Source organism: Temnothorax nylanderi, unplaced genomic scaffold (genome assembly GCF_030848795.1).
Source record: "Temnothorax nylanderi isolate EJ_2023f unplaced genomic scaffold, tnyl_v1.0 TNYL_tig0317_pilon, whole genome shotgun sequence".
NCBI lineage: Eukaryota > Metazoa > Arthropoda > Insecta > Hymenoptera > Formicidae > Temnothorax > Temnothorax nylanderi.
This window is the reverse complement of record NW_027249379.1, coordinates 48,718-67,337: the sequence shown is the minus strand read 5'-3', so window position 1 is coordinate 67,337 and position 18,620 is coordinate 48,718. Positions and strand designations below refer to the sequence as shown.

The window sequence follows — 18,620 nt, the reverse complement described above, 5'->3', positions numbered from 1 at the left end:
AACACGCAATTATCAGACGAAGTTACATATCGTGAAACGTTGCTATTTCCTCTGCTATCAATTAGCATAATAGTGAATATGGTTATGCAAAGTGTAGGCAGTCAATCCAAGATTCCTCGATACGCAACTCTCGCTTATTTCTAGTCATTCTGATACGAACAGTGATAAATTGGCATTTCGTGTTTTTATTGCTTTACAACTGCCCACCAACAAGCTAAAGTTATTATTCGATTAAGAATGGTGTCGATTACAGATATGATATCACCGATGCATTTATTATGCCAAAGATTTTAAGAGATGTTTTCGTATTACAATCAATTTTTTAAGTAAGATACTCTCATTTAATTTTAATTATATGCATGTTTTACAGCAGATATATTTGTAATAAATACATTATAACAATATTGTAGCAATAAAGAAATTTTAATTTTAAAATAACATTTCTAAAATCTTTAGAAATATTTTTATTTTAAAAATAATAAAGATACTAAGCAAAATATTAGAGAGAAATTAATATTTATAGAAGAAGGAAAAGTACAAAATTAAACTTGTTTTATTTTTTATATGTCATTTCCTTTTTAATTGTTTTTTGTTAGAAAATTACAAAAATTTTTGTAGGGAATATTTCACGTGTTTAATTGCAAATTTATAAAAATCAGTAATTAAACTGGTTGATCTGGCCGATATAAATACATAAAAAATGCAATAGTTACATAAGATAATGTAAATCTCATGTGTGAAAATATTTTATCTTATCTTTAGTCGTTTCTATCATTGTAAAGTCATCAAAATACGCGTGAACCATTTATTGATTGTAAGACATAAGCGAAAAAAAGAAACAGAATAGAGAAAGAGTCATGCAAATGGGACTTACATCCGGCTAAGATGACTGGTAGAACAACCCTGAGAAGGGCTACGTTCAACCAGTATTTCGTCATGCCTTGAGCTGTCTGGATGGCCTTTCACCCTGAAACAAAGAAAATAGGGACATGATGATCGGATGTGCACCTGATGAGAGCATTTTTCAAATTTCTCCATGATTGCAAACTCTTCGGCATCAACAAGAAAACGCTATCGGAGTCAAACCACAATGCTTCTGCTATGCCCTTCGCTTTACGATTGCGTTGACCCTTTAAGACCTGAAAATTTTTTTTCATAAACCGGTTTTCATCGCCGTGTTCCACATGACATGTTCCTCAAGCCATCGTAGCCATAGTATGAACTGCATTTGAAGTTACTTGAAGTTATTTATACACAACATGAAATTTTCTCAACTTTATGTAACAGCACGCAATTAATAATTATGATAATAGTTTAAGGTAAATGTACCAACGCCTGGACACGTACCTATGCCTAGACATTTTCATTATTTTAGTCCTTTAAATAAGTTATAACGCGAATTAAAATCAAAAAATCAAAGATAAAAATATTTTTCTTGTATTATATTTTTATCTTTGATTTTAATTCCGTTATACTTATTTAAAAACTAAAGTGATAAAGGTGTTAAGACATAGGTCTTAAGTGTCCTGGCATTGGTATATTTACCTTATATTGATAATAATTATAGTTTACAATCATCCTATTGTTAATAAATGCAACTTTAACAATTTTATCAGTTATTTGGCTAGTGCCTGGTGTAACGGGACTACTAAGTAGTCGGGACAGAATGGCAGCTGAAAGTTACCGAAATGACTTGCCATTAAACAATTCTGGGAATGAGACCGAGTATGTTTTTGGTCGTGAGAGGATTCAACAAAAAGAGGCGCGCCCACCTTAATTACGGGCCAATTACATAGGGACGACATCGTTGAGAGGTGCGCCGGTTACGCTTTTATCGCATGAAGATGTGAACGCGAATGGTGTATGCGGCAGAAGGAGGGAAAAACACATGACGTTGCGTGACGATATTATTTCACCATGGGCGATATCAATCAACTTCGTTTTATAATTCTACTATGCAATCTGACAACAGCCTTTATGGTGTAATACGTGAAAAAGAAAAGAAAATAAAAGAAGTAAATCACACACACGATAGAATAAATGCGGTGATTAAAAGCAGCGTTAATTGCTTTTATTATTAATCGCAATATATAATTCGATTTTGTTTGTATAATTTAGAAATATATTTTTAAAATAAACCTAGTAAATAATACAAACTAATTTATTTTTTATATCTTTTAAAAATTGAAAGATTCTTTAGTCTTGTGATGTAGCAGTATCATTTCCTTAATAACAATTTAATAATACTCTTCTATAATAATTTGAGAATAATCCTCTGTAATGATTTAGTAATATAATTATCTATAAAGATAATTTTAGAGAAAAGACTAATACGGGATATTTTTGGATTTATTCGTGCTTTTAAACGTTGAATAATGTTGTAATATCAGTTTGAATCAGTGACAAATTTTATTGTTAATTTTTTTAATTATTGCCAGATTAACTTTTTACTTTTATATTCTTTGACAATGTGTTTGACTTCTGTCACAGGCTTTTATTTAATACACCCTCGTTTGCGCTTGTTTTACTCTATTATTTTATTATATTATTTTAATCACCGAAACATTGCAATTGTTATTTTATTATTCTTTTCTCCTATTTATTTTGTAATTATGTATCTTTTTTCTATTTTTACATTACATTTTAATTGCTGAAAAAGACTATAACATAAGTATAAAGTCGAAATGTAAAATTTTTTATATTATTCTTTTAAACAAATTTGTGTTTTATCAAGAGACACGGTTGTGTCTCGCGCCAAGTACACGCGAAGCGAGACCGCACCGTGACTCTTTTACGCGACGCGACGAGTTGCGAGCACTCGATATTTTAAACTAACACCTTGTTATGCTCGTTATTGGTCGTTGATATTTTCTCTTAAGTTTTGCTTAGATCGGGCGTTTAATTCCTTTTTAATCTATACGGAAAGTTACATCTGCAAAGTTATATTTTCTGAGAAGATATTATAATTACAATAGATCTATAATTTATCTAACTTTTATAATATGGCCTACTTATGAAGTAGAGAAAATAAATTAATGAAGATAGCATAAAATATTACTAATTTAACACAGTATAAATTTAAGATTTCTTATGATTCTTTTATGAAAGAAAAAGTATATTATCGAATACTGCCAAAGATAACATGTAAGGTGCGTCTAACGGCTTTACTTATTGGATTGCGTATAGAAGACGAATTGTGGGTGGAGCAACGTTCCCTGATAAATAATATACCATGATTGACAACGGCATATATACCGTGCATGATTCATGTACAAATATAACAGTTTTCTTATCAGGATATTGAAGTCGCTATTGATAACCTCTCTATATACATTTCTCGATGCGCAAATTTCGAAAGTACTTCATCTTAAGAACTTTGAGATCTTACGTATATGTATATGTAAATAAAATACTCATTGAATATCTACACGTAATTCTCGCATGTATTACGTGTGTGGTATTTTAATTACTCATCTGACTTGACTCTGCCTGAATCGTAAATACTCCAAGTATGCTAATCAATTATGCAAATGTATAGATTTATTAAAATTTTGAATGGCATGCTGTTTTTTTATTTACTTAAAACGTCTAAAGAATTTTACAGTCATGTAATCAATGCCATATATGTTACATATAATAATATATGTAATAAAAATTTTATTAAATACAATTTATTATATTATTTAACATAATGTTGTAATATTATTCGTGCAGTAATAGGTTGTTTAAACTTAATTTTCGTGGATACAATAGCATGAATTATTATATGTAAAACAAATTCTAACCGGTCAAATAAGCAAATAACGAATTATCGTGCTGCTGAAGAAATCGTCGACATCTATTGTCACCATCATTGATTACGCATCACCAATAATTGTTTCTGTCTGGTCAAACTGTGATTTAATAAGCAGAGTTATTTTTAATCAATGCTAAGTAAATGTTCGCTTGAATGTAATAGTGTGAACAAAAAATGTGAACTATTCATTGTCACGGATATCTTAATTTGTTATTAATATCATTTGATATTTATTTCTTGTTACCTTCTGATGTAGAAGACTATGTTTTGATTGAAATTCGTGGTACGTATAGTAATATAATACAAAATGTGCAAGTTGCGTGCCGAGTTGACGTGTTCTGTGTACAGATACGTATCGCGCACCATAACGAGGGATTAATCAAGAGATTGCATCACATTTAAAGAATAAATTGTGCTATAAAACATTGCACTAGATTTTTTTACGTTTTTGATGATTGCGATAAATTATCTCGATGTCTAAAACTATTACTCAACTTGTAAAATATGTATAAAAATTACGAATCTTTCTTGCAGATTGGTTCTTTTTATTATTTTTTTGAAGCAGTTTGAAAAAATATATTAGAGATACTAAAATAGATTTTCCAGGAAATTGCGGGCAGATATTCATTAATTAATTGACTGTTTAACTTCTCTGACGTGCGTAGCTGCACGCTAATCCTAAATGATATTAATTATCATAATATAGTTCGAATATCACTGTGCAACTATATAAATAAGATGAGAATAAGAAATGAATTATATAAAGCTTTAGAGCAACAAAATAAAAAGTAAAATGACTTTATTACTCATTAATAAATAATCCAATCAAAATAAAGCACAAGGTTTAATATATTCACAGTGATTAGTGAGATTGCGATAACATAGTTTTGAATCTTCTTGTATTTCTTGTTACAATATCTGGCACGCACAGACAATGAGTACATATATGTACATGAGAAGTCTTGTATACTTGTACGATAATGTAAAATAAAACTAAAGTGTAATATCTTATTCTAAACTATTTTCATCAATATTTATATGCACCGGTATACTTATATATTATAACATGTATAATTACACATAAATATAACAAACTTTGCATTATATAAATAATCTACCGTAATCGTGAATGAACATTTAAACTTTACTTACTTCTTACTTAGTTATAATTATTTGTATTACATAAATTTAAAAGTTAAAAGTTTTTAAATTTGTCTTTTATCTATTTTATTGAGAAATTTTTCGCTTATTTTTAAAAATAAAGTGTAAATATGAAAAACCTGACCGCATTATACTGAAAAATATTAACTACTATTTCAGTTGTAAAAAAAATTTCGTAGAAATTTTGTTCACGCAGAGCTATTTTTATTTTACATATGAGATCTGAGTCAACACAGCATCGCGAACTACCGTCCTTGGTCACGGCACATACATTCGCAGTGGCTCACGCTTCCGTTTACTGTAATTGTTGCCGACAATGCTGATACTACGCGATAACGCAATCCTACACCTACAATGAGTATTCTACTAACTTTGCCATTAACGTGCTTTATATAATTTTTTTTTATATATATTAGCAAATCTTACAAACTTATTATCAAACTCATTCATTGAATTCTATTCATTATATATACAGATCAAAATTAAAGCCACGATTATAAGTTTATTTACTTAATTCTATTCATAATTTCAAACTCGATTTGCAAGCATCGAAGAAATCTTGTCAACAGGTTTGTGACTATAGAAGAGGAAACTCCAAGTCTGATGCCAACTATTTTATTTGAAATTATTGACAACGCATATACAATCTGTCAAGTCATGCTTTTTTCCCTGATATTTCTAGATATTATACATCTATTAATTAAAGAAAACAATCTCTTTGACAGCTCAATCAAAACACGCTCTCGCGATGCCTTCCAAGCAATCTTCCTTCATCGAAGATCTGCTTTCATGACATCAAAGATCAATAAATACCGAAGCAAGAATTGCCAAACGTTACGCTGTTATTTCTGCGCTGCAGGCCTCGATGTAAAATCATTGTAGTGGAAAACGAAGCGTACCTTATACGAGCACGCTCAAACACCGTTTCGGAGCATCTCCCTTCAAGAACGTTCTCCCAGCTGTTCTCAGACCGATCGAACTTGGAAGGGAGCAACATGCGCTTCCCGGCACGCTTTTCAGCAATCACGAGAGCAATGCACCATCACCATTAGCGATATCCTCTCAACGACAAACTCATCGCGTTCACGACGCACTCAATTACCGCGTAATTCCTCGTGACTTTATGAACGATAGCACTCACGTACGTCCACGTGTCATCTCTATTATATAAATCGACGGATCATCGACCGACCCTGAATTCTCTCTTTTACATGTACGACTACAGCCGACTTCGGCCGACCACCGACGTCTGATGATCGACGCCGGTTTGCCACCGACTGATTTGGCCGTTCGGGGAAGCCTAGCCAAGGCTGACTCCGATATCCGCATCTACTCGGCAAAGTAGTGTGCATGCGCGATAACTTTGTGCGTCATCGACGCTATATCTCATAATGCGATATTCTTTCTTCCTCGCCGTTCAATACAATTAATCGTAATTTAATTTAAAAGAACATTTTTCTTCGCTTTTCTTTCTTCTTTACGTATTTAATGTATATATTATCGTGTGATGAGGATGAAGAAATCGTCGTGTGAATTTTACAGCGGTATATGTTTTGGAACTGTACTATCATAATGGCGGGCGGATATGAGTTTATAAATGATGGAATGTTAAATGTATATATTATTTTTTTTGCATTTTATTAATTTATTACAAAGTAAATGAAGCAATTTTTGAATGATAATATCACGGTCTTCAAAGAGATGGCGCTTGATGCTCCTTTCTGCACGTGTTATCGAATCGAATCATATATGCTTATACGTTATATCAGCTCTATACGTGATATAAGTTCTTTTATAAGATTGATACATATAAGTAATGTACAATTATACATAGTTTTATATACAATAATAAATATAAAATCTACTATAGATCAAGTAAAAGGATAAATTCGTTATTCGAATATCAGTCTTTCGTATCAAGATTGTCGCTCAGACGTCCAACTGTTTCATCATGTAATGGAAAACCGCTAGTATCGAGAAGCTAAATCCCAATGGTACGCAAGTCGCCTTAATCCACGCCCATGCACTGCAAATATGCACATTTTAATATTGCATTAATGAATTTATAAACTCAGCCGTGTCACTAAAAGATTATTTGTCCAGATAAAGACATACGTAAAATAGATGAAGATGGATAAAATACATCAAAGAATATATTTTTAATCTACCTTTCCAGCGTATTGCAATTTTTACGTTTACTTTTAGATTTATGTCTATTCAGCAGTCTTTTCATTTGCGCAATCATAACATAAAACAATCAAGAATATAAATTGTGCCTAGAAATATAACACAAATTGTAACTGTGCGCAGGAAAGCCTATAAAGCTATTAAAGCGTGTAAAAATATTTATAGCCAACTTCATATACATCATCTAATGTTACTCAAGTAATTAATCATTATTGTGATAACTACGCCTCTCAAATTATGCAAAGATAATTGTCAACGTACAGTTTGTAATTAATAAAGGAGAGCGCAACGTAGCACTATAGGCTCGGGGAAGGGAACAAATTAGTAACATTAAGGTCACATCGATAATATTAAATTACTCGTAAGGATTATCTGATATAGTAAATGGCTCCGTTGGAAGAATTCCGCTATCGTAAATTATTACAGGAACGAGTGGAATATCATCGCTATCCGTTTTGATCTGTTCGATCTTGAAAACCACAGCTTCACCGCTAACCACCTACAAAAAAAAAATAATTTAAAATTAGCGGAAAGGTGTCTTGAGTATATCAAAATGCATTAAGACATTTAAATAATAATAATATTGTATAATAATAAATTATAAGTAAAAAAATGTCGTCTAACAGATTCTTTTCCAAATGTGTGAAACACAAATAGATAATAAATTAAGTATTGTATAATTTCATGTATTTTTATTACTTTTCCAAATGCTGTATGGTGATCGTCTAGCCAAGGTGTTGCTATAGTAGTAATGAAAAATTGGCAACCGTTGGTATTCTTTCCAGCGTTTGCCATACTGACGAACAGTGGCCCGCTGTGTTTCACCTCGAAAGTTTCATCGTCGAAATATTTGCCATAGATACTAATAGAACCGGTACCATCGCCATTTTCGACATCGCCACCTGTAACACACGCGTAATTACAAATCTAATTGATAATTTAATTGTGTGCAATATTTAATAAATAAATAATTTCTAATCAAAAGTGCAAGAGCGTAACCTTGAATCATGAACTTTTTTATCACGCGATGGAATTTCGTCCCTGCATATTTTTTCCCGGCTACAACACCAGTGGTAGCAAAAGTAATAAAGTTTTTCACCGTTTTTGGCGCAATATCGCCGAACAGGCCAATAACAATCCTGCCGACTGGATGATTATCAATCATGATATCAAAGTATATTTGATCAGTGACTCTGAATGTTTCCGCCTAAAATAGAAATTTTTTACTTATTTATCTTCTATGCATTGCATAATAAATATTTGTTACAAATAAGAATAAAACCATGTTTGATGTCAATCAATATCTAGATATTAAAATTAAACAATATCGTTGGAAGGATACTGAAAAATCTAGTATAAATAGGCATCTTAAAATGTCCTCTACACAGATAAACACAGATATCATATATTTCCACTCATACATTAAAACTGATGTTGGTAAGCTGATTGTCGCAAAGCATATATGGATTTTTTTCTGTCTAAACTGGTTTATACGGAAATTGAAAACATCTCCTTTTATGAGCATTGTTTCGTCAATCCATAATCTTTGTTCGAGAATACTGGTGGTGTGTTAATATGAAATTGTACTATACATATATTGACACTTCGAGATTAGTTATATTAAGATCGTTTAGTCATCGAAACTGATCATCTTCAATGATTTCAAATAATATAAATGCAACTATATAGGATAAATTAATTGGATAAACATTGTCTAATCTTGTATAAATCTGCTTAATATCTTTGTTATAACATTTTAACGAAATGTTTCCGGACTTATGTTTATACAATATTTTTTTTCTTATTTCTACTTTAAAATATACTGGCAAAATTTTACATAACATTACGTAACAAACCAGATATTAATTAAGTTTTATTTTTTAAATTATTATTATATTTTATTTTATAGATATATGAATTGAGTTCGACTGCAACGCAAAAAGTTTTGATTTTATTTAGACACTCTATTTACGCTTATGTTCCCAGATAGCACGCATATCTAAAAGACGTCATAAAGACGTTTTTAAGATGTCTTTTAGAGACACGTATGTCTAAAAGTTATCTTGAAGATGTCTTTACGATGTCTTTTAGACATGCGTGCTATCTGAGTCTCTAGTATTTATGAAAAGTTCTCGAATGTGTTGCAAATCTTATCGATACTATTATTTGAATGTACTTTGAATATTGTAATTGCTTGAAGCTAGCAGAAGTGATACAGAATAGAGTTATTAAATTAATTCGTATTCGCACGATTTACAGTGAGTTGCATTTAAAATGACATATACATTTGCAGAAGAGTTATTCTCATGCAAAGCCACATATGCGTCTATCGAAACGACCAAAAGAAACCTTATGACGTATAAAGGTAACACGTCTGACCTATTACTATTTTATCTATTTATTTCTACTTTCTATATATAAAGCGATTTCTCAAGTTTCAAATTAGATAACTTATCATAAAATAACATCCAAGTTTTATCATGTCGATACTAATACGATGGATATAGAATTTTTATTATTAAATTCACAAAATAATTCTTTTTTGATCAAATTTCTCAAAAAGATATCTACAATAAAAATTCGGTGTAGCCCAATATTTTGCGATAAATTAGATTTTTTAAATTTAATAAGAATGCGTGCAATGCAAAGAGTTAATATCGAAATGTCATAAAAATGTTTAGTCGCAATTTGACACAAAATATTGTACAGGTAAAAAAGGTAGAAGGTCGTTTTATAATAAACAATTAATTTCAACGTTAGTTATTAACGGTATCAAAAAAGCAATTACGGTTAGGGAAGATATAATAAAATCGTCTTAAGCACACAGCAAACGGTACCTTAATGATCGAGGCAATAGCCACGAGAACGACGATCGTCAATAGGCACTTCATACTTTTACGATTTTGTCCCAAACGCTGTCCTGAGATAATACGGATGTTGCGGCTTCAATTTTTTAATCGGTTATCAAGACGATCACACGTTTGCGACGCAACGGTATAAGAACGATGCAAGAAGGATGTGCAGAAGCCGCGTGTCTGCCCGCGATTTGCGCCGTCGTCGAGAGCTGCGTCGGCGCTCTAAATTGGATAAAGTATAGCCGTACATTAATAGGCCAGTTGCAGTAACGAATTCTTGCAACGCACAATAACATTTCAAGTCTATAGATAATTATGTAACTTAAAAATAAATTAAATTAAATTAAATATAAATTAAATAGAACAAAAGATTTTGACATTTACTATTTTCTTCGTATAATAATTTTGGAAAATCTTTTTATATATAGAACTCTGTATATAAATTATAAAAGCCATAATGTAATAAACAAAATAAATTTTATATTATATAATTTTTTTCTTTACTTAATTAAGTAGTAGTTTTTGTAGCTCTAAGAAAAAGTAAAGAAAAATTCTCATTTTTATCAATTTAATTTACAGAATTGTTTAACGAATTGATTTAGTTTTGACAAAAGAATTTAACCGATCTCTATTATATAGAGTATAGACTAAGATCCCTAATTTAAACGTCAGCAATTATAGAACATTATTTCTAGCGAAAGAGAAATAGTTTCTGCTTCGACTGTTTTTTTCATATCATCGATCAGAATTTGATATTTCACCCCTTGATATTTCAACTTTTGAATTTTGAATATCAATTCGATGTTACTAAACATATACATTTAGCTTTATTTAGCTTTATATCGACGGTTGACGTGTGTTTTGACGTATGTGTCGAATATGCTACATAAATAAAAGTCTCTGTTTAGCTTTTTTTTTTAAGATTGTTGATTGCCCACCCTCTATATTTTCGTTACAATAAATTCCAATAAACAAGAATTAATAAATTACTAATAAATTATGATACACGAATCTTTGGCCTTTACGGGCTCGCTAGACTATAAACTTTTTGTCTTTGGTAAAATTGATGAGCTGTCGTTCGCTTTGTTATTTGTCTTCCTCGCTGGAAGTGACAAGTTATGAAACTAATTTTGCTAGAAAAAAATGCTTTTGAAAAAAAATAGCATTACATATGTTATCTGTTTAGCTATTGTCCTTCTAGAATCTTGAACAGTACGTATCCATTTCGAACTGAATTCGCTACGATTGTAACGGATTCGGCAATCCCCGGACCCTCGATCGAGTGGTTCCGTTACTCCCGATCACCGATCGTGCTGCGTATTATAAAAGCTGTGTGTATTCCGCTGTTAAGAACAGTTCCGACGAAAATGGACAACGGCAGACAGCTACGAACGAAGCACACGAAATGGGTGACGTTGATGACGATGGCGATCGTCGTCTTCGTCGTTGATGCAACCATTGTCGTAAATTCTGAAATAGAAGAAGCTGTGGCTTACGGTAGTGATATCGGTCAACCAGTATATAGAAATGATCTGCAGAAACGAGTTATTTACGAAGGGGATCAAGTGTGGAGGATCTACAAGCACAACGATTCCGTGAACGAATTGGTGCAGCATTACGACGAATACGGTTGTACGTAATAAATAAAATTTATATTAAAACACATAATTTTACGTCTAATTCGAAATGTACTGTTAACGATTAGAAGGACAAACAGCTAAACAAAGCCCTTTTTTTAAATAGCATATTCGATATGGTCGAACGAACCGTCGACTGCCGATATCTTCATAAGAAGCTATATGCTTGATAACGTCGAGTCGATTCTGAAAGATTGCGGGATTAACTATCAAGTTTTGATTGATGATGTGCAAGAGGCGATTGAAGAAGAGAACACTCCTCTTTCAATGGAAATGCAAGAAGAGCTCGAAGGACGCAAAGGTTTGAGGCTTTTATTACAATTATATCAATTAAACTTTATAATTTCTTAACTGATATACTATGAAATCATTCAGCGATATAATTTTAGAAACAAATAAAAATAAGAGAAATTTTTAAATTTAAGGGAGATTTTTAAATTTAAATAGTAATAATAATATTATTAATATTAATGTAAAGTGACATTTATTGGTATATTCAAGCATCGCTGAATGTTTTTATTAATTTTCATCGAGGGCTTACACGAGATTAATCGCTGCTTATTGTTTGTGCTTCGACATCGCTCTTTATCATTTATCTTCACTTTTTGACACTCTCATTAATAATATAAAAGAAGCAACCATCTTATAATTAGACTTGTTGACACTGACACTCATGAAAGTCACGGAAGAAGCTATTGTTCGATTGTTACTTTAGTCGGTCATAGCGAAGGAAGCTAATGAAAACGAGTCGATAATCCTTATTCGGAGATACATTCGAAAGTGATTCGTTACAAGTTACGGCTTGTTATTAATTTTGGACTAGACTAATTTAAATAATCTTTATTTATTTGATTTCTTATTTATTAAAAAATCCGAACTAAATAATTAAAATAAATCTTTTAAAAATTAGTGCTGATAATATCATTCTATTATTTCATTGTTTCATCTGTAATAATTGAGACATCATGTATAGCGCACAGTAAACTTACGTAGGTCAAATTTTGTGTGTGTTATGTGAAAACTCAGTAGGTATGTCCTAACACTGATGTAAACATACTAGATAAAATTCTTGTCTATTATACTTACGAGTTTAAGACAATTCGAAGAGTTCTAGTTTAGTCTAATATTCATAGTAAAGATTATTAGTACATTTTATTATCATTTATATGTCACTATGTCATCGTTGGAAAATTGTGCCGTTGATACAATACGTGTATGTGTATGCGTGTGAGAACTATCGTAAAAATCATAGACCGGAATACATATTTTCTAAAAAGGAATTAATGCTTTAATTAATTGTGTCAAATTATTATTCGATTCTATTCAAAGGGAAACAGTTGGAAATGAATCGAGGTTATCGGCCTCGAGTGAATCCCATTTGGTAACCCGGTTCCGATTCAATGCTGATTAGCAGTTATACTTTACTTGTGAGGCGTGTATAAAATACACGCGTAGTCTTCGCACGTACAGGCGTTCCGCGACGTTTCGACGGTTTTTTTTTACGGTCGTTTGCATAGTCGTTCGATCTGATCTCGATGCCGTTATTCAGGACGGGCTCAACGAGGCTTGGTTTTCAATTCGCGCGAGAAATTACTAGAGCTTTGCAAACAGTCAGTATTGTTCTGAAAAGTCGGAAAGTCGTTGGAACGCAAATTAGGCTGTTGGAATAATTAAAGTATAAGCGTTTGGGAATTATTGTAACGGCCGCATCGCTTCCGTCACCGAAGTGAGGTTTTCAGTAATTTTTTAGCTCGTTACGCTTGGTGGTGGCAGGGAGTCAGAAGTAGGTATCCACGTCCTCGTCCTCTTCGTTATCCCGCTAGTGTACATGGTGTAGGTGGTCCTTGGCGTTTTAGGGGTGAGCTTTACCAGACGCGTATAATCCGCTTCGTCGATTCAGTGAGATGTATCAAATGTACATAATATAAAGTATATTAAATATTATATTTTATAAAATGATAATTGAATAAACGAAATGCCATGCTTGCTTCTGTATTGCGTCGAGAGCTGAATCTGCGAAGCGGTTGTTATACAGGCGCACGAAAGCACGGAACGTGCAATCTCTGAATAATCTTGAAGGTATATCCGTCAGGTCATCGAATGGAGTGGACTAGCTATCATCGCCTCGATGACATTCACGGCTACGTGAATTATCTTGCGGAAACTTATCCCGATGTATGCTCCATTCAGACCATCGGTAATTCCATCGAGGGTCGGCCTCTCAAGGTATCGTCCACGTCTAATTTTAACATCTGTATTTTTTATACTGATGAGAAGTTCGAGTGTTAAAAATCTTACGAATGTTTAAGGTTCTAAGAATCAGTAACGGTAAGACGAACGCACCTGCGATATGGATCGACGGCGGTATTCACGCGAGAGAATGGATTTCACCGGCAGCTGTGACTTATATCATTGACTTTCTGGTTGAAAACAGCGAAAGCTTGGAAACGGACTATTACATCCTGCCGGTCGTGAATCCAGACGGATACGAGCATACATTCATTTCCGATCGTTTGTGGAGGAAGAACAGAAGGAAAGGCGTCAATTGCGCGGGCATAGATTTGAACAGGAACTTTGGCTATCGCTGGGGTGGAAAAGGAACCAGCAGAAATATGTGTCACGACACGTACCCAGGCAACAAACCGTTTTCCGAGCCAGAAACTGACGCCATTCGCAATTTCTTCGAGAACAGTTTAGCAGATTTCAAAGTTAGTTAATAAATTTTGTACGCAGTAATTAGCGAATTTTTATTTACTTTGTTGGCATTTCTTGCATTCGCGCTACTTTTGAAGAATACATCGAGTTGTACGTCAAGTTATAATAATGCTACCGAGAACTATTTTTAAATTAACATCTTAAACATAATAGTTACTAATAGCTAGACTAAATAAAATTTCTAATTCAAAATACTTTACAAAAATATATAAATATATATACATTAGAGTGTTTTATATCAATCAAAATTCATGGACAATCCAATTTTACATATATTAACTTTATTATTAAATTTTGAAATATTCTACACTATAGCACTCCATTACTTTTCTCTTGCAGGCGTATTTGTCTTTTCATTCGTATGGACAGTATATACTGTACCCCTGGGGATATGACCAACGTCTGCCGCCTGATTACCGCGATCTTGACTTAGTAGGGCGACAAGCAGCTGAAGCCATGAAAAAGGCAGCTGGTGATAATACCGCGTACACTGTCGGGAATAGCGCTATAACGTTGTATCCTGCCGCTGGCGGTTCTGACGACTGGGCCAAGGCTTTGCTCAAGATCAAGTACGCATTCACGATCGAACTGCGAGACACTGGCAGATACGGCTTCATACTTCCAGCTCGTTACATCATTCCGACGGCCAAGGAAGCGCTTGCCGCAATACAAACAATCACAGAAGTTGTAAAGAAGTCGTAATTGGATTGCCGACTATGCGTGTAAAATTGATTGAAAAATTTTGACTAGGGTAGTAAGTCTTCTAGCCAGTTGATTTACTTCTGTATTTTATATACTGTATAAAAACCTCAAGGAATCCTTAACTTTCAACATTCGCCGTTACTATAAGCGTACATTATCTTTATATTATCAACGTGTGATTTGACCATGTCGACTATGCTATATAAAGAAAAAATTCTCTTTAGCTATTTGGTAGGATTTCGTATAGGATTTGTATATTATGCAGAATTGCTTTTTTGCGATACTTTATAAATATATCCCTATATATAAAAATTTTAATTAAAATCTGAAAACAACTCTTTACGTAGTACAATAGTTTTACATCTGTTGCATTTAAATTTATCTGCTAAAGGATATAAATTGGAGATATATTTAATTCGATTTGTGTTTTATTGAATCTTGAATATTCCGTGAAGATATAATGTATCTTCGCACAAGTTTAAATTTTCGTTTAATTTCCATAATATTAAATTTGGTTTCTTAACAATTATTTATTTTATATCAATGTTAATTATTGGATTCTAGAACGGTTTTTATTCTATATGTATTATAACAATTAACTACTTAGAATATATATATTAAAATATGTATTGTATATTAGCGAGTGTCAAGTATATATTTAAGATTAAGTAAAACAAGTATATATTTAATAACTGTTTATGACTGTTATCTGTTAAATAAAATAAGAATACAAATAGCGATACTTTTTGCCATAAATGTTTCTTTATCCAATCAAATTACTACTTAAATTACTATTATACATAATTAGTTTTTATTTCATGTAAGTTTGGAATAAAAAATATCATTGTTCATTTATACTGCATATTTATTTACGTTGAATAATATGTAATGTATAATAATTCGTCATCGGTATACAGTGATACGTTGTCAATATTGCCGACATTAATAACTACCAATTTTCTGCGCAATCCAATCATTGAATTTGGACACTCTGGTGTACACGGATGGCGCGCCTGGAGTACTGCATGGCATAATACCCCAAGATACTATTCCAGTGAGCACCGGCTTTTGTCCATTGTACGAGACTAGAGGGCCACCGGAGTCACCCTAAAAGTGGTATTAAAGATTTTGATTAAATCGCCACGTTAATAGGCGACGTTACTCTGCTATAATGATTTACTAAATTTATTGAACGTCTGGAACTTACAATGCAATCGGAGATTTCATCGTGCAATGTGCAGACATTGGTTTCATGAACGGGAGAAGATCCAGTCAAGCGCAAGACGGATTCGTGACAAACATCGCGATCGACGTACTCCTTCTGAAAGTGCTCAAGTATTGCTGGCATTCCCGGGATGTTATTTGAGGTGGAGCGCCATCCAGCAAGCCATGCCTCTCCCGATGGGTCACTTTCTGGTGGTGCCAACTCGATGGCTTGTACTCGGTTCGTCAACTTCAATGGGGACGCAAGCTTAAGCAGACCAATGTCATATGGGCCAACAACACTGAAATTTAGAAAATCGATACAAATATAAAATTATATATTTATTAATTATGAACCTATAAAGATAATTGTGTTTAAACTAATACTAGAAGAATTGTAGTATTAGTGGAAAACTAATAATAATCTACAGAGTTGACGGAAATATTTTGTATATATAAAACATAACAGATCCCGAGATTTATTTCATGCATCATCGCTTATCTGAGATATAGTTTTTCGTGCTTCATCGCTTACCTGATATACAGTTTTTCTATATCGTAAATATTAAGTGATAACCGAAATATCAATATGCTGCATCATTATTAGTAATTTTAATTATTGTAATTTATTCTATAAATAGAGCGACTCTGATTAATTATTGATGTAACAAAAACATTATATTCTAGATTGCTAATATACACAATTACAAGTCAGTTATAAATACAGCATTAATTATATATTAAACGGACATTAATCCGAATAAAAACTAATTGTTCGTACTTATTGCTTTTCAACGTTTTACTTACCCCCCATATTTTTCATGTACAAAACCTTGCGAAACTTTGACCGTCTGTTCATTGGGCTCATTAGAACGTAGATTGTGCTTTCCAGCCTTGACGCTAATATAATTTGCAAAAGAAAGTGCTTCAACGCAGTGTGCTGCAGTTATGATCCAGCGCTCGTTCAAAATGGATCCGGCGCAGAAGTGCTGGGAGTATGCGTGAAGGGAAACTATGTACGGGTAAGCACCTTCCGGTGCCTGTATATCTGGGCCCGGTATCTGAGATGAAAAAGGCGGCAAAATCGGCATCTGAAGACCGACTCGGGGCCTTGGCGTCGCTAAAATTTCAATTAATAATATTAAAAAATATATATTCTCGCCAGAAGAAGTTGATCGTAACACACCAAAGATAGTTCTATGAAATATGATTAGAAGAATTTGTAATAATGTAATAAAAACTATAAAGTTTTGCTCTTTCTCTTGCTTAATAATCCATGAAAGGAGATGATAATTTTATTATTATTTGTATAATAAATTTGAAACTTTTTAATAAGAGTAGTTTCTTATGTGTTTATCTTTTTAATGTAACTTAATGGGTTTATCCAAATTATATGTGTTGTAGAAATCAAGAAAATTGACTTACCGGCGATTGCCACTGCTAGGAGAGCAAAGGATACGATTGCTTTGGAAAACATCTCGCTGATTGATATCAAACCCACGAATTGAAGGTATTTTATACTCGTTTCAGTATGATATCTGAACGATCAATGATGACGCTTCGCTGATAATCCATTGTAATCTACGAAAATTCATTTATGATAAAAAAATTTACTGTAGATACAGTCTTACGACTTAATTGTATTGATATCAATATTGAATCAAATAGTACGTCGCAGCTAATTTTAACGAACAATGCTACTAGTCCTACATATTGTATATCGGCAATATAACAAAATCTGCCATAAGAAATGGCTTCTATAAAATGAGATACACTGATATAGAATGTATAAATGTATAAGTTTACAGTTACATAAAGAAAGAAAATGTATTATTTATCCACATTTTATATTTAAAGTTTAATTTATTTATTTACTCATTTCAATCAATCTTTTTTTTTATATATAGAAAAAAGTGCTTATCAATAAGTCAAACAAGAATATCAGCTAAGACAATAGTAATAAGAAATGCATATTAAAATTAATAATGCATATTTTAATTATTCTGATAATAGTTGTAACTTTGAAATAAATTAAATTTAACAAGAAACAATAAATATAACAATAATAAAAATTATTATTAATTAGAAATTAATCTTTCTTCTTATTTGTTTCGATATTGTTTAAATCACGGTTTTAACATGCTAATCAACTATAAAAGTTATTTAAATAATAACAATAAAACATTTTTTTAGCTTTAACCAATTAAGCTACAATTCAATTATGATGGATCATACAGTAGATAAACTTCTTGTATTGTCGTTATCTGATTATGATCGATCATTATCCCTCAACAAAAATATGTAAAGGATACGGAAAAACAATAATTCGGTTTATGATAGAGAGAGTGAATTTATTGCTTCCTC

The 18,620-nt window shown here is 32.3% G+C and overlaps 4 protein-coding genes across 9 annotated transcripts in view; 1 reads left to right on the top strand and 3 right to left on the bottom strand.

Annotated features, from left to right (window-relative positions):
• Piezo (piezo) overlaps positions 1 to 6,258 on the bottom strand; it is a 31,572-nt gene extending 25,314 nt beyond the window's left edge. For all 5 annotated transcript variants that reach the window (XM_071719948.1, XM_071719951.1, XM_071719953.1 and 2 more), the window contains exons 1-2: positions 5,857 to 6,258; positions 875 to 967 (exon numbers count right to left, since the gene is read on the bottom strand). In XM_071719948.1, coding sequence (XP_071576049.1) covers positions 875 to 938 — 64 coding nt within the window. In that variant the 5' untranslated portion in view covers positions 939 to 967; positions 5,857 to 6,258. The remainder of the gene's footprint in view (positions 1 to 874; positions 968 to 5,856) is intronic.
• A 314-nt stretch (positions 6,259 to 6,572) lies between these two features.
• On the bottom strand, positions 6,573 to 10,206 carry LOC139781135 (peptidyl-prolyl cis-trans isomerase, rhodopsin-specific isozyme). Its single transcript, XM_071719962.1, has 5 exons — positions 9,982 to 10,206; positions 8,144 to 8,351; positions 7,844 to 8,046; positions 7,504 to 7,643; positions 6,573 to 6,983 (listed from the first exon to the last, which is right to left on the bottom strand). The coding sequence occupies exons 1-5, from the start codon at positions 10,033 to 10,035 to the stop codon at positions 6,887 to 6,889; spliced, it is 702 nt and encodes a 233-aa protein (XP_071576063.1). The 5' UTR covers positions 10,036 to 10,206; the 3' UTR covers positions 6,573 to 6,886.
• A 990-nt stretch (positions 10,207 to 11,196) lies between these two features.
• LOC139781130 (carboxypeptidase B) lies at positions 11,197 to 15,793 on the top strand. 2 transcript variants are annotated; one of them, XM_071719956.1, is made up of 6 exons: positions 11,197 to 11,631; positions 11,743 to 11,937; positions 13,387 to 13,494; positions 13,729 to 13,862; positions 13,946 to 14,344; positions 14,691 to 15,793. In XM_071719956.1, exons 1-6 carry the CDS (start codon positions 11,367 to 11,369, stop codon positions 15,051 to 15,053), a joined length of 1,464 nt encoding a protein of 487 aa, XP_071576057.1. In that variant the 5' UTR covers positions 11,197 to 11,366; the 3' UTR covers positions 15,054 to 15,793. The 2 variants fall into 2 exon arrangements, with proteins under 2 accessions (XP_071576057.1, XP_071576058.1); XM_071719957.1 differs by lacking the exon at positions 13,387 to 13,494 and having other exon boundaries at positions 11,200 to 11,631.
• Positions 15,794 to 15,906: 113 nt separating this feature from the next.
• On the bottom strand, positions 15,907 to 17,737 carry LOC139781134 (trypsin-like). Its single transcript, XM_071719960.1, has 4 exons — positions 17,682 to 17,737; positions 17,064 to 17,376; positions 16,261 to 16,558; positions 15,907 to 16,160 (listed from the first exon to the last, which is right to left on the bottom strand). Exons 1-4 carry the CDS (start codon positions 17,731 to 17,733, stop codon positions 15,996 to 15,998), a joined length of 828 nt encoding a protein of 275 aa, XP_071576061.1. The 5' UTR covers positions 17,734 to 17,737; the 3' UTR covers positions 15,907 to 15,995.
• Between the last annotated feature and the right edge of the window lie 883 nt (positions 17,738 to 18,620).

Bases quoted from the DNA above. Each gene is read 5' to 3' on its own strand.
- LOC139781135 (XM_071719962.1), bottom strand. From the start codon at position 10,035: ATGAAGTGCCTATTGACGATCGTCGTTCTCGTGGCTATTGCCTCGATC. The intron at 8,352-9,981 runs GTACCGTTTGCT...TTTCTATTTTAG, and splicing joins CTATTGCCTCGATCATTAAG to GCGGAAACATTCAGAGTCAC. The intron at 7,644-7,843 runs GTAATAAAAATA...TTTTTTTTGTAG, and splicing joins ACCATACAGCATTTGGAAAA to GTGGTTAGCGGTGAAGCTGT.
- LOC139781130 (XM_071719956.1), top strand. From the start codon at position 11,367: ATGGACAACGGCAGACAGCTACGAACGAAGCACACGAAATGGGTGACG. The intron at 11,938-13,386 runs GTTTGAGGCTTT...GTAATTTTTTAG, and splicing joins AGAGCTCGAAGGACGCAAAG to CTCGTTACGCTTGGTGGTGG. The intron at 13,863-13,945 runs GTATCGTCCACG...CGAATGTTTAAG, and splicing joins TCGAGGGTCGGCCTCTCAAG to GTTCTAAGAATCAGTAACGG.
- LOC139781134 (XM_071719960.1), bottom strand. From the start codon at position 17,733: ATGTTTTCCAAAGCAATCGTATCCTTTGCTCTCCTAGCAGTGGCAATC. The intron at 16,559-17,063 runs GTAAGTAAAACG...TCTAAATTTCAG, and splicing joins GTACATGAAAAATATGGGGG to TGTTGTTGGCCCATATGACA. The intron at 16,161-16,260 runs GTAAGTTCCAGA...TACCACTTTTAG, and splicing joins ATGAAATCTCCGATTGCATT to GGTGACTCCGGTGGCCCTCT.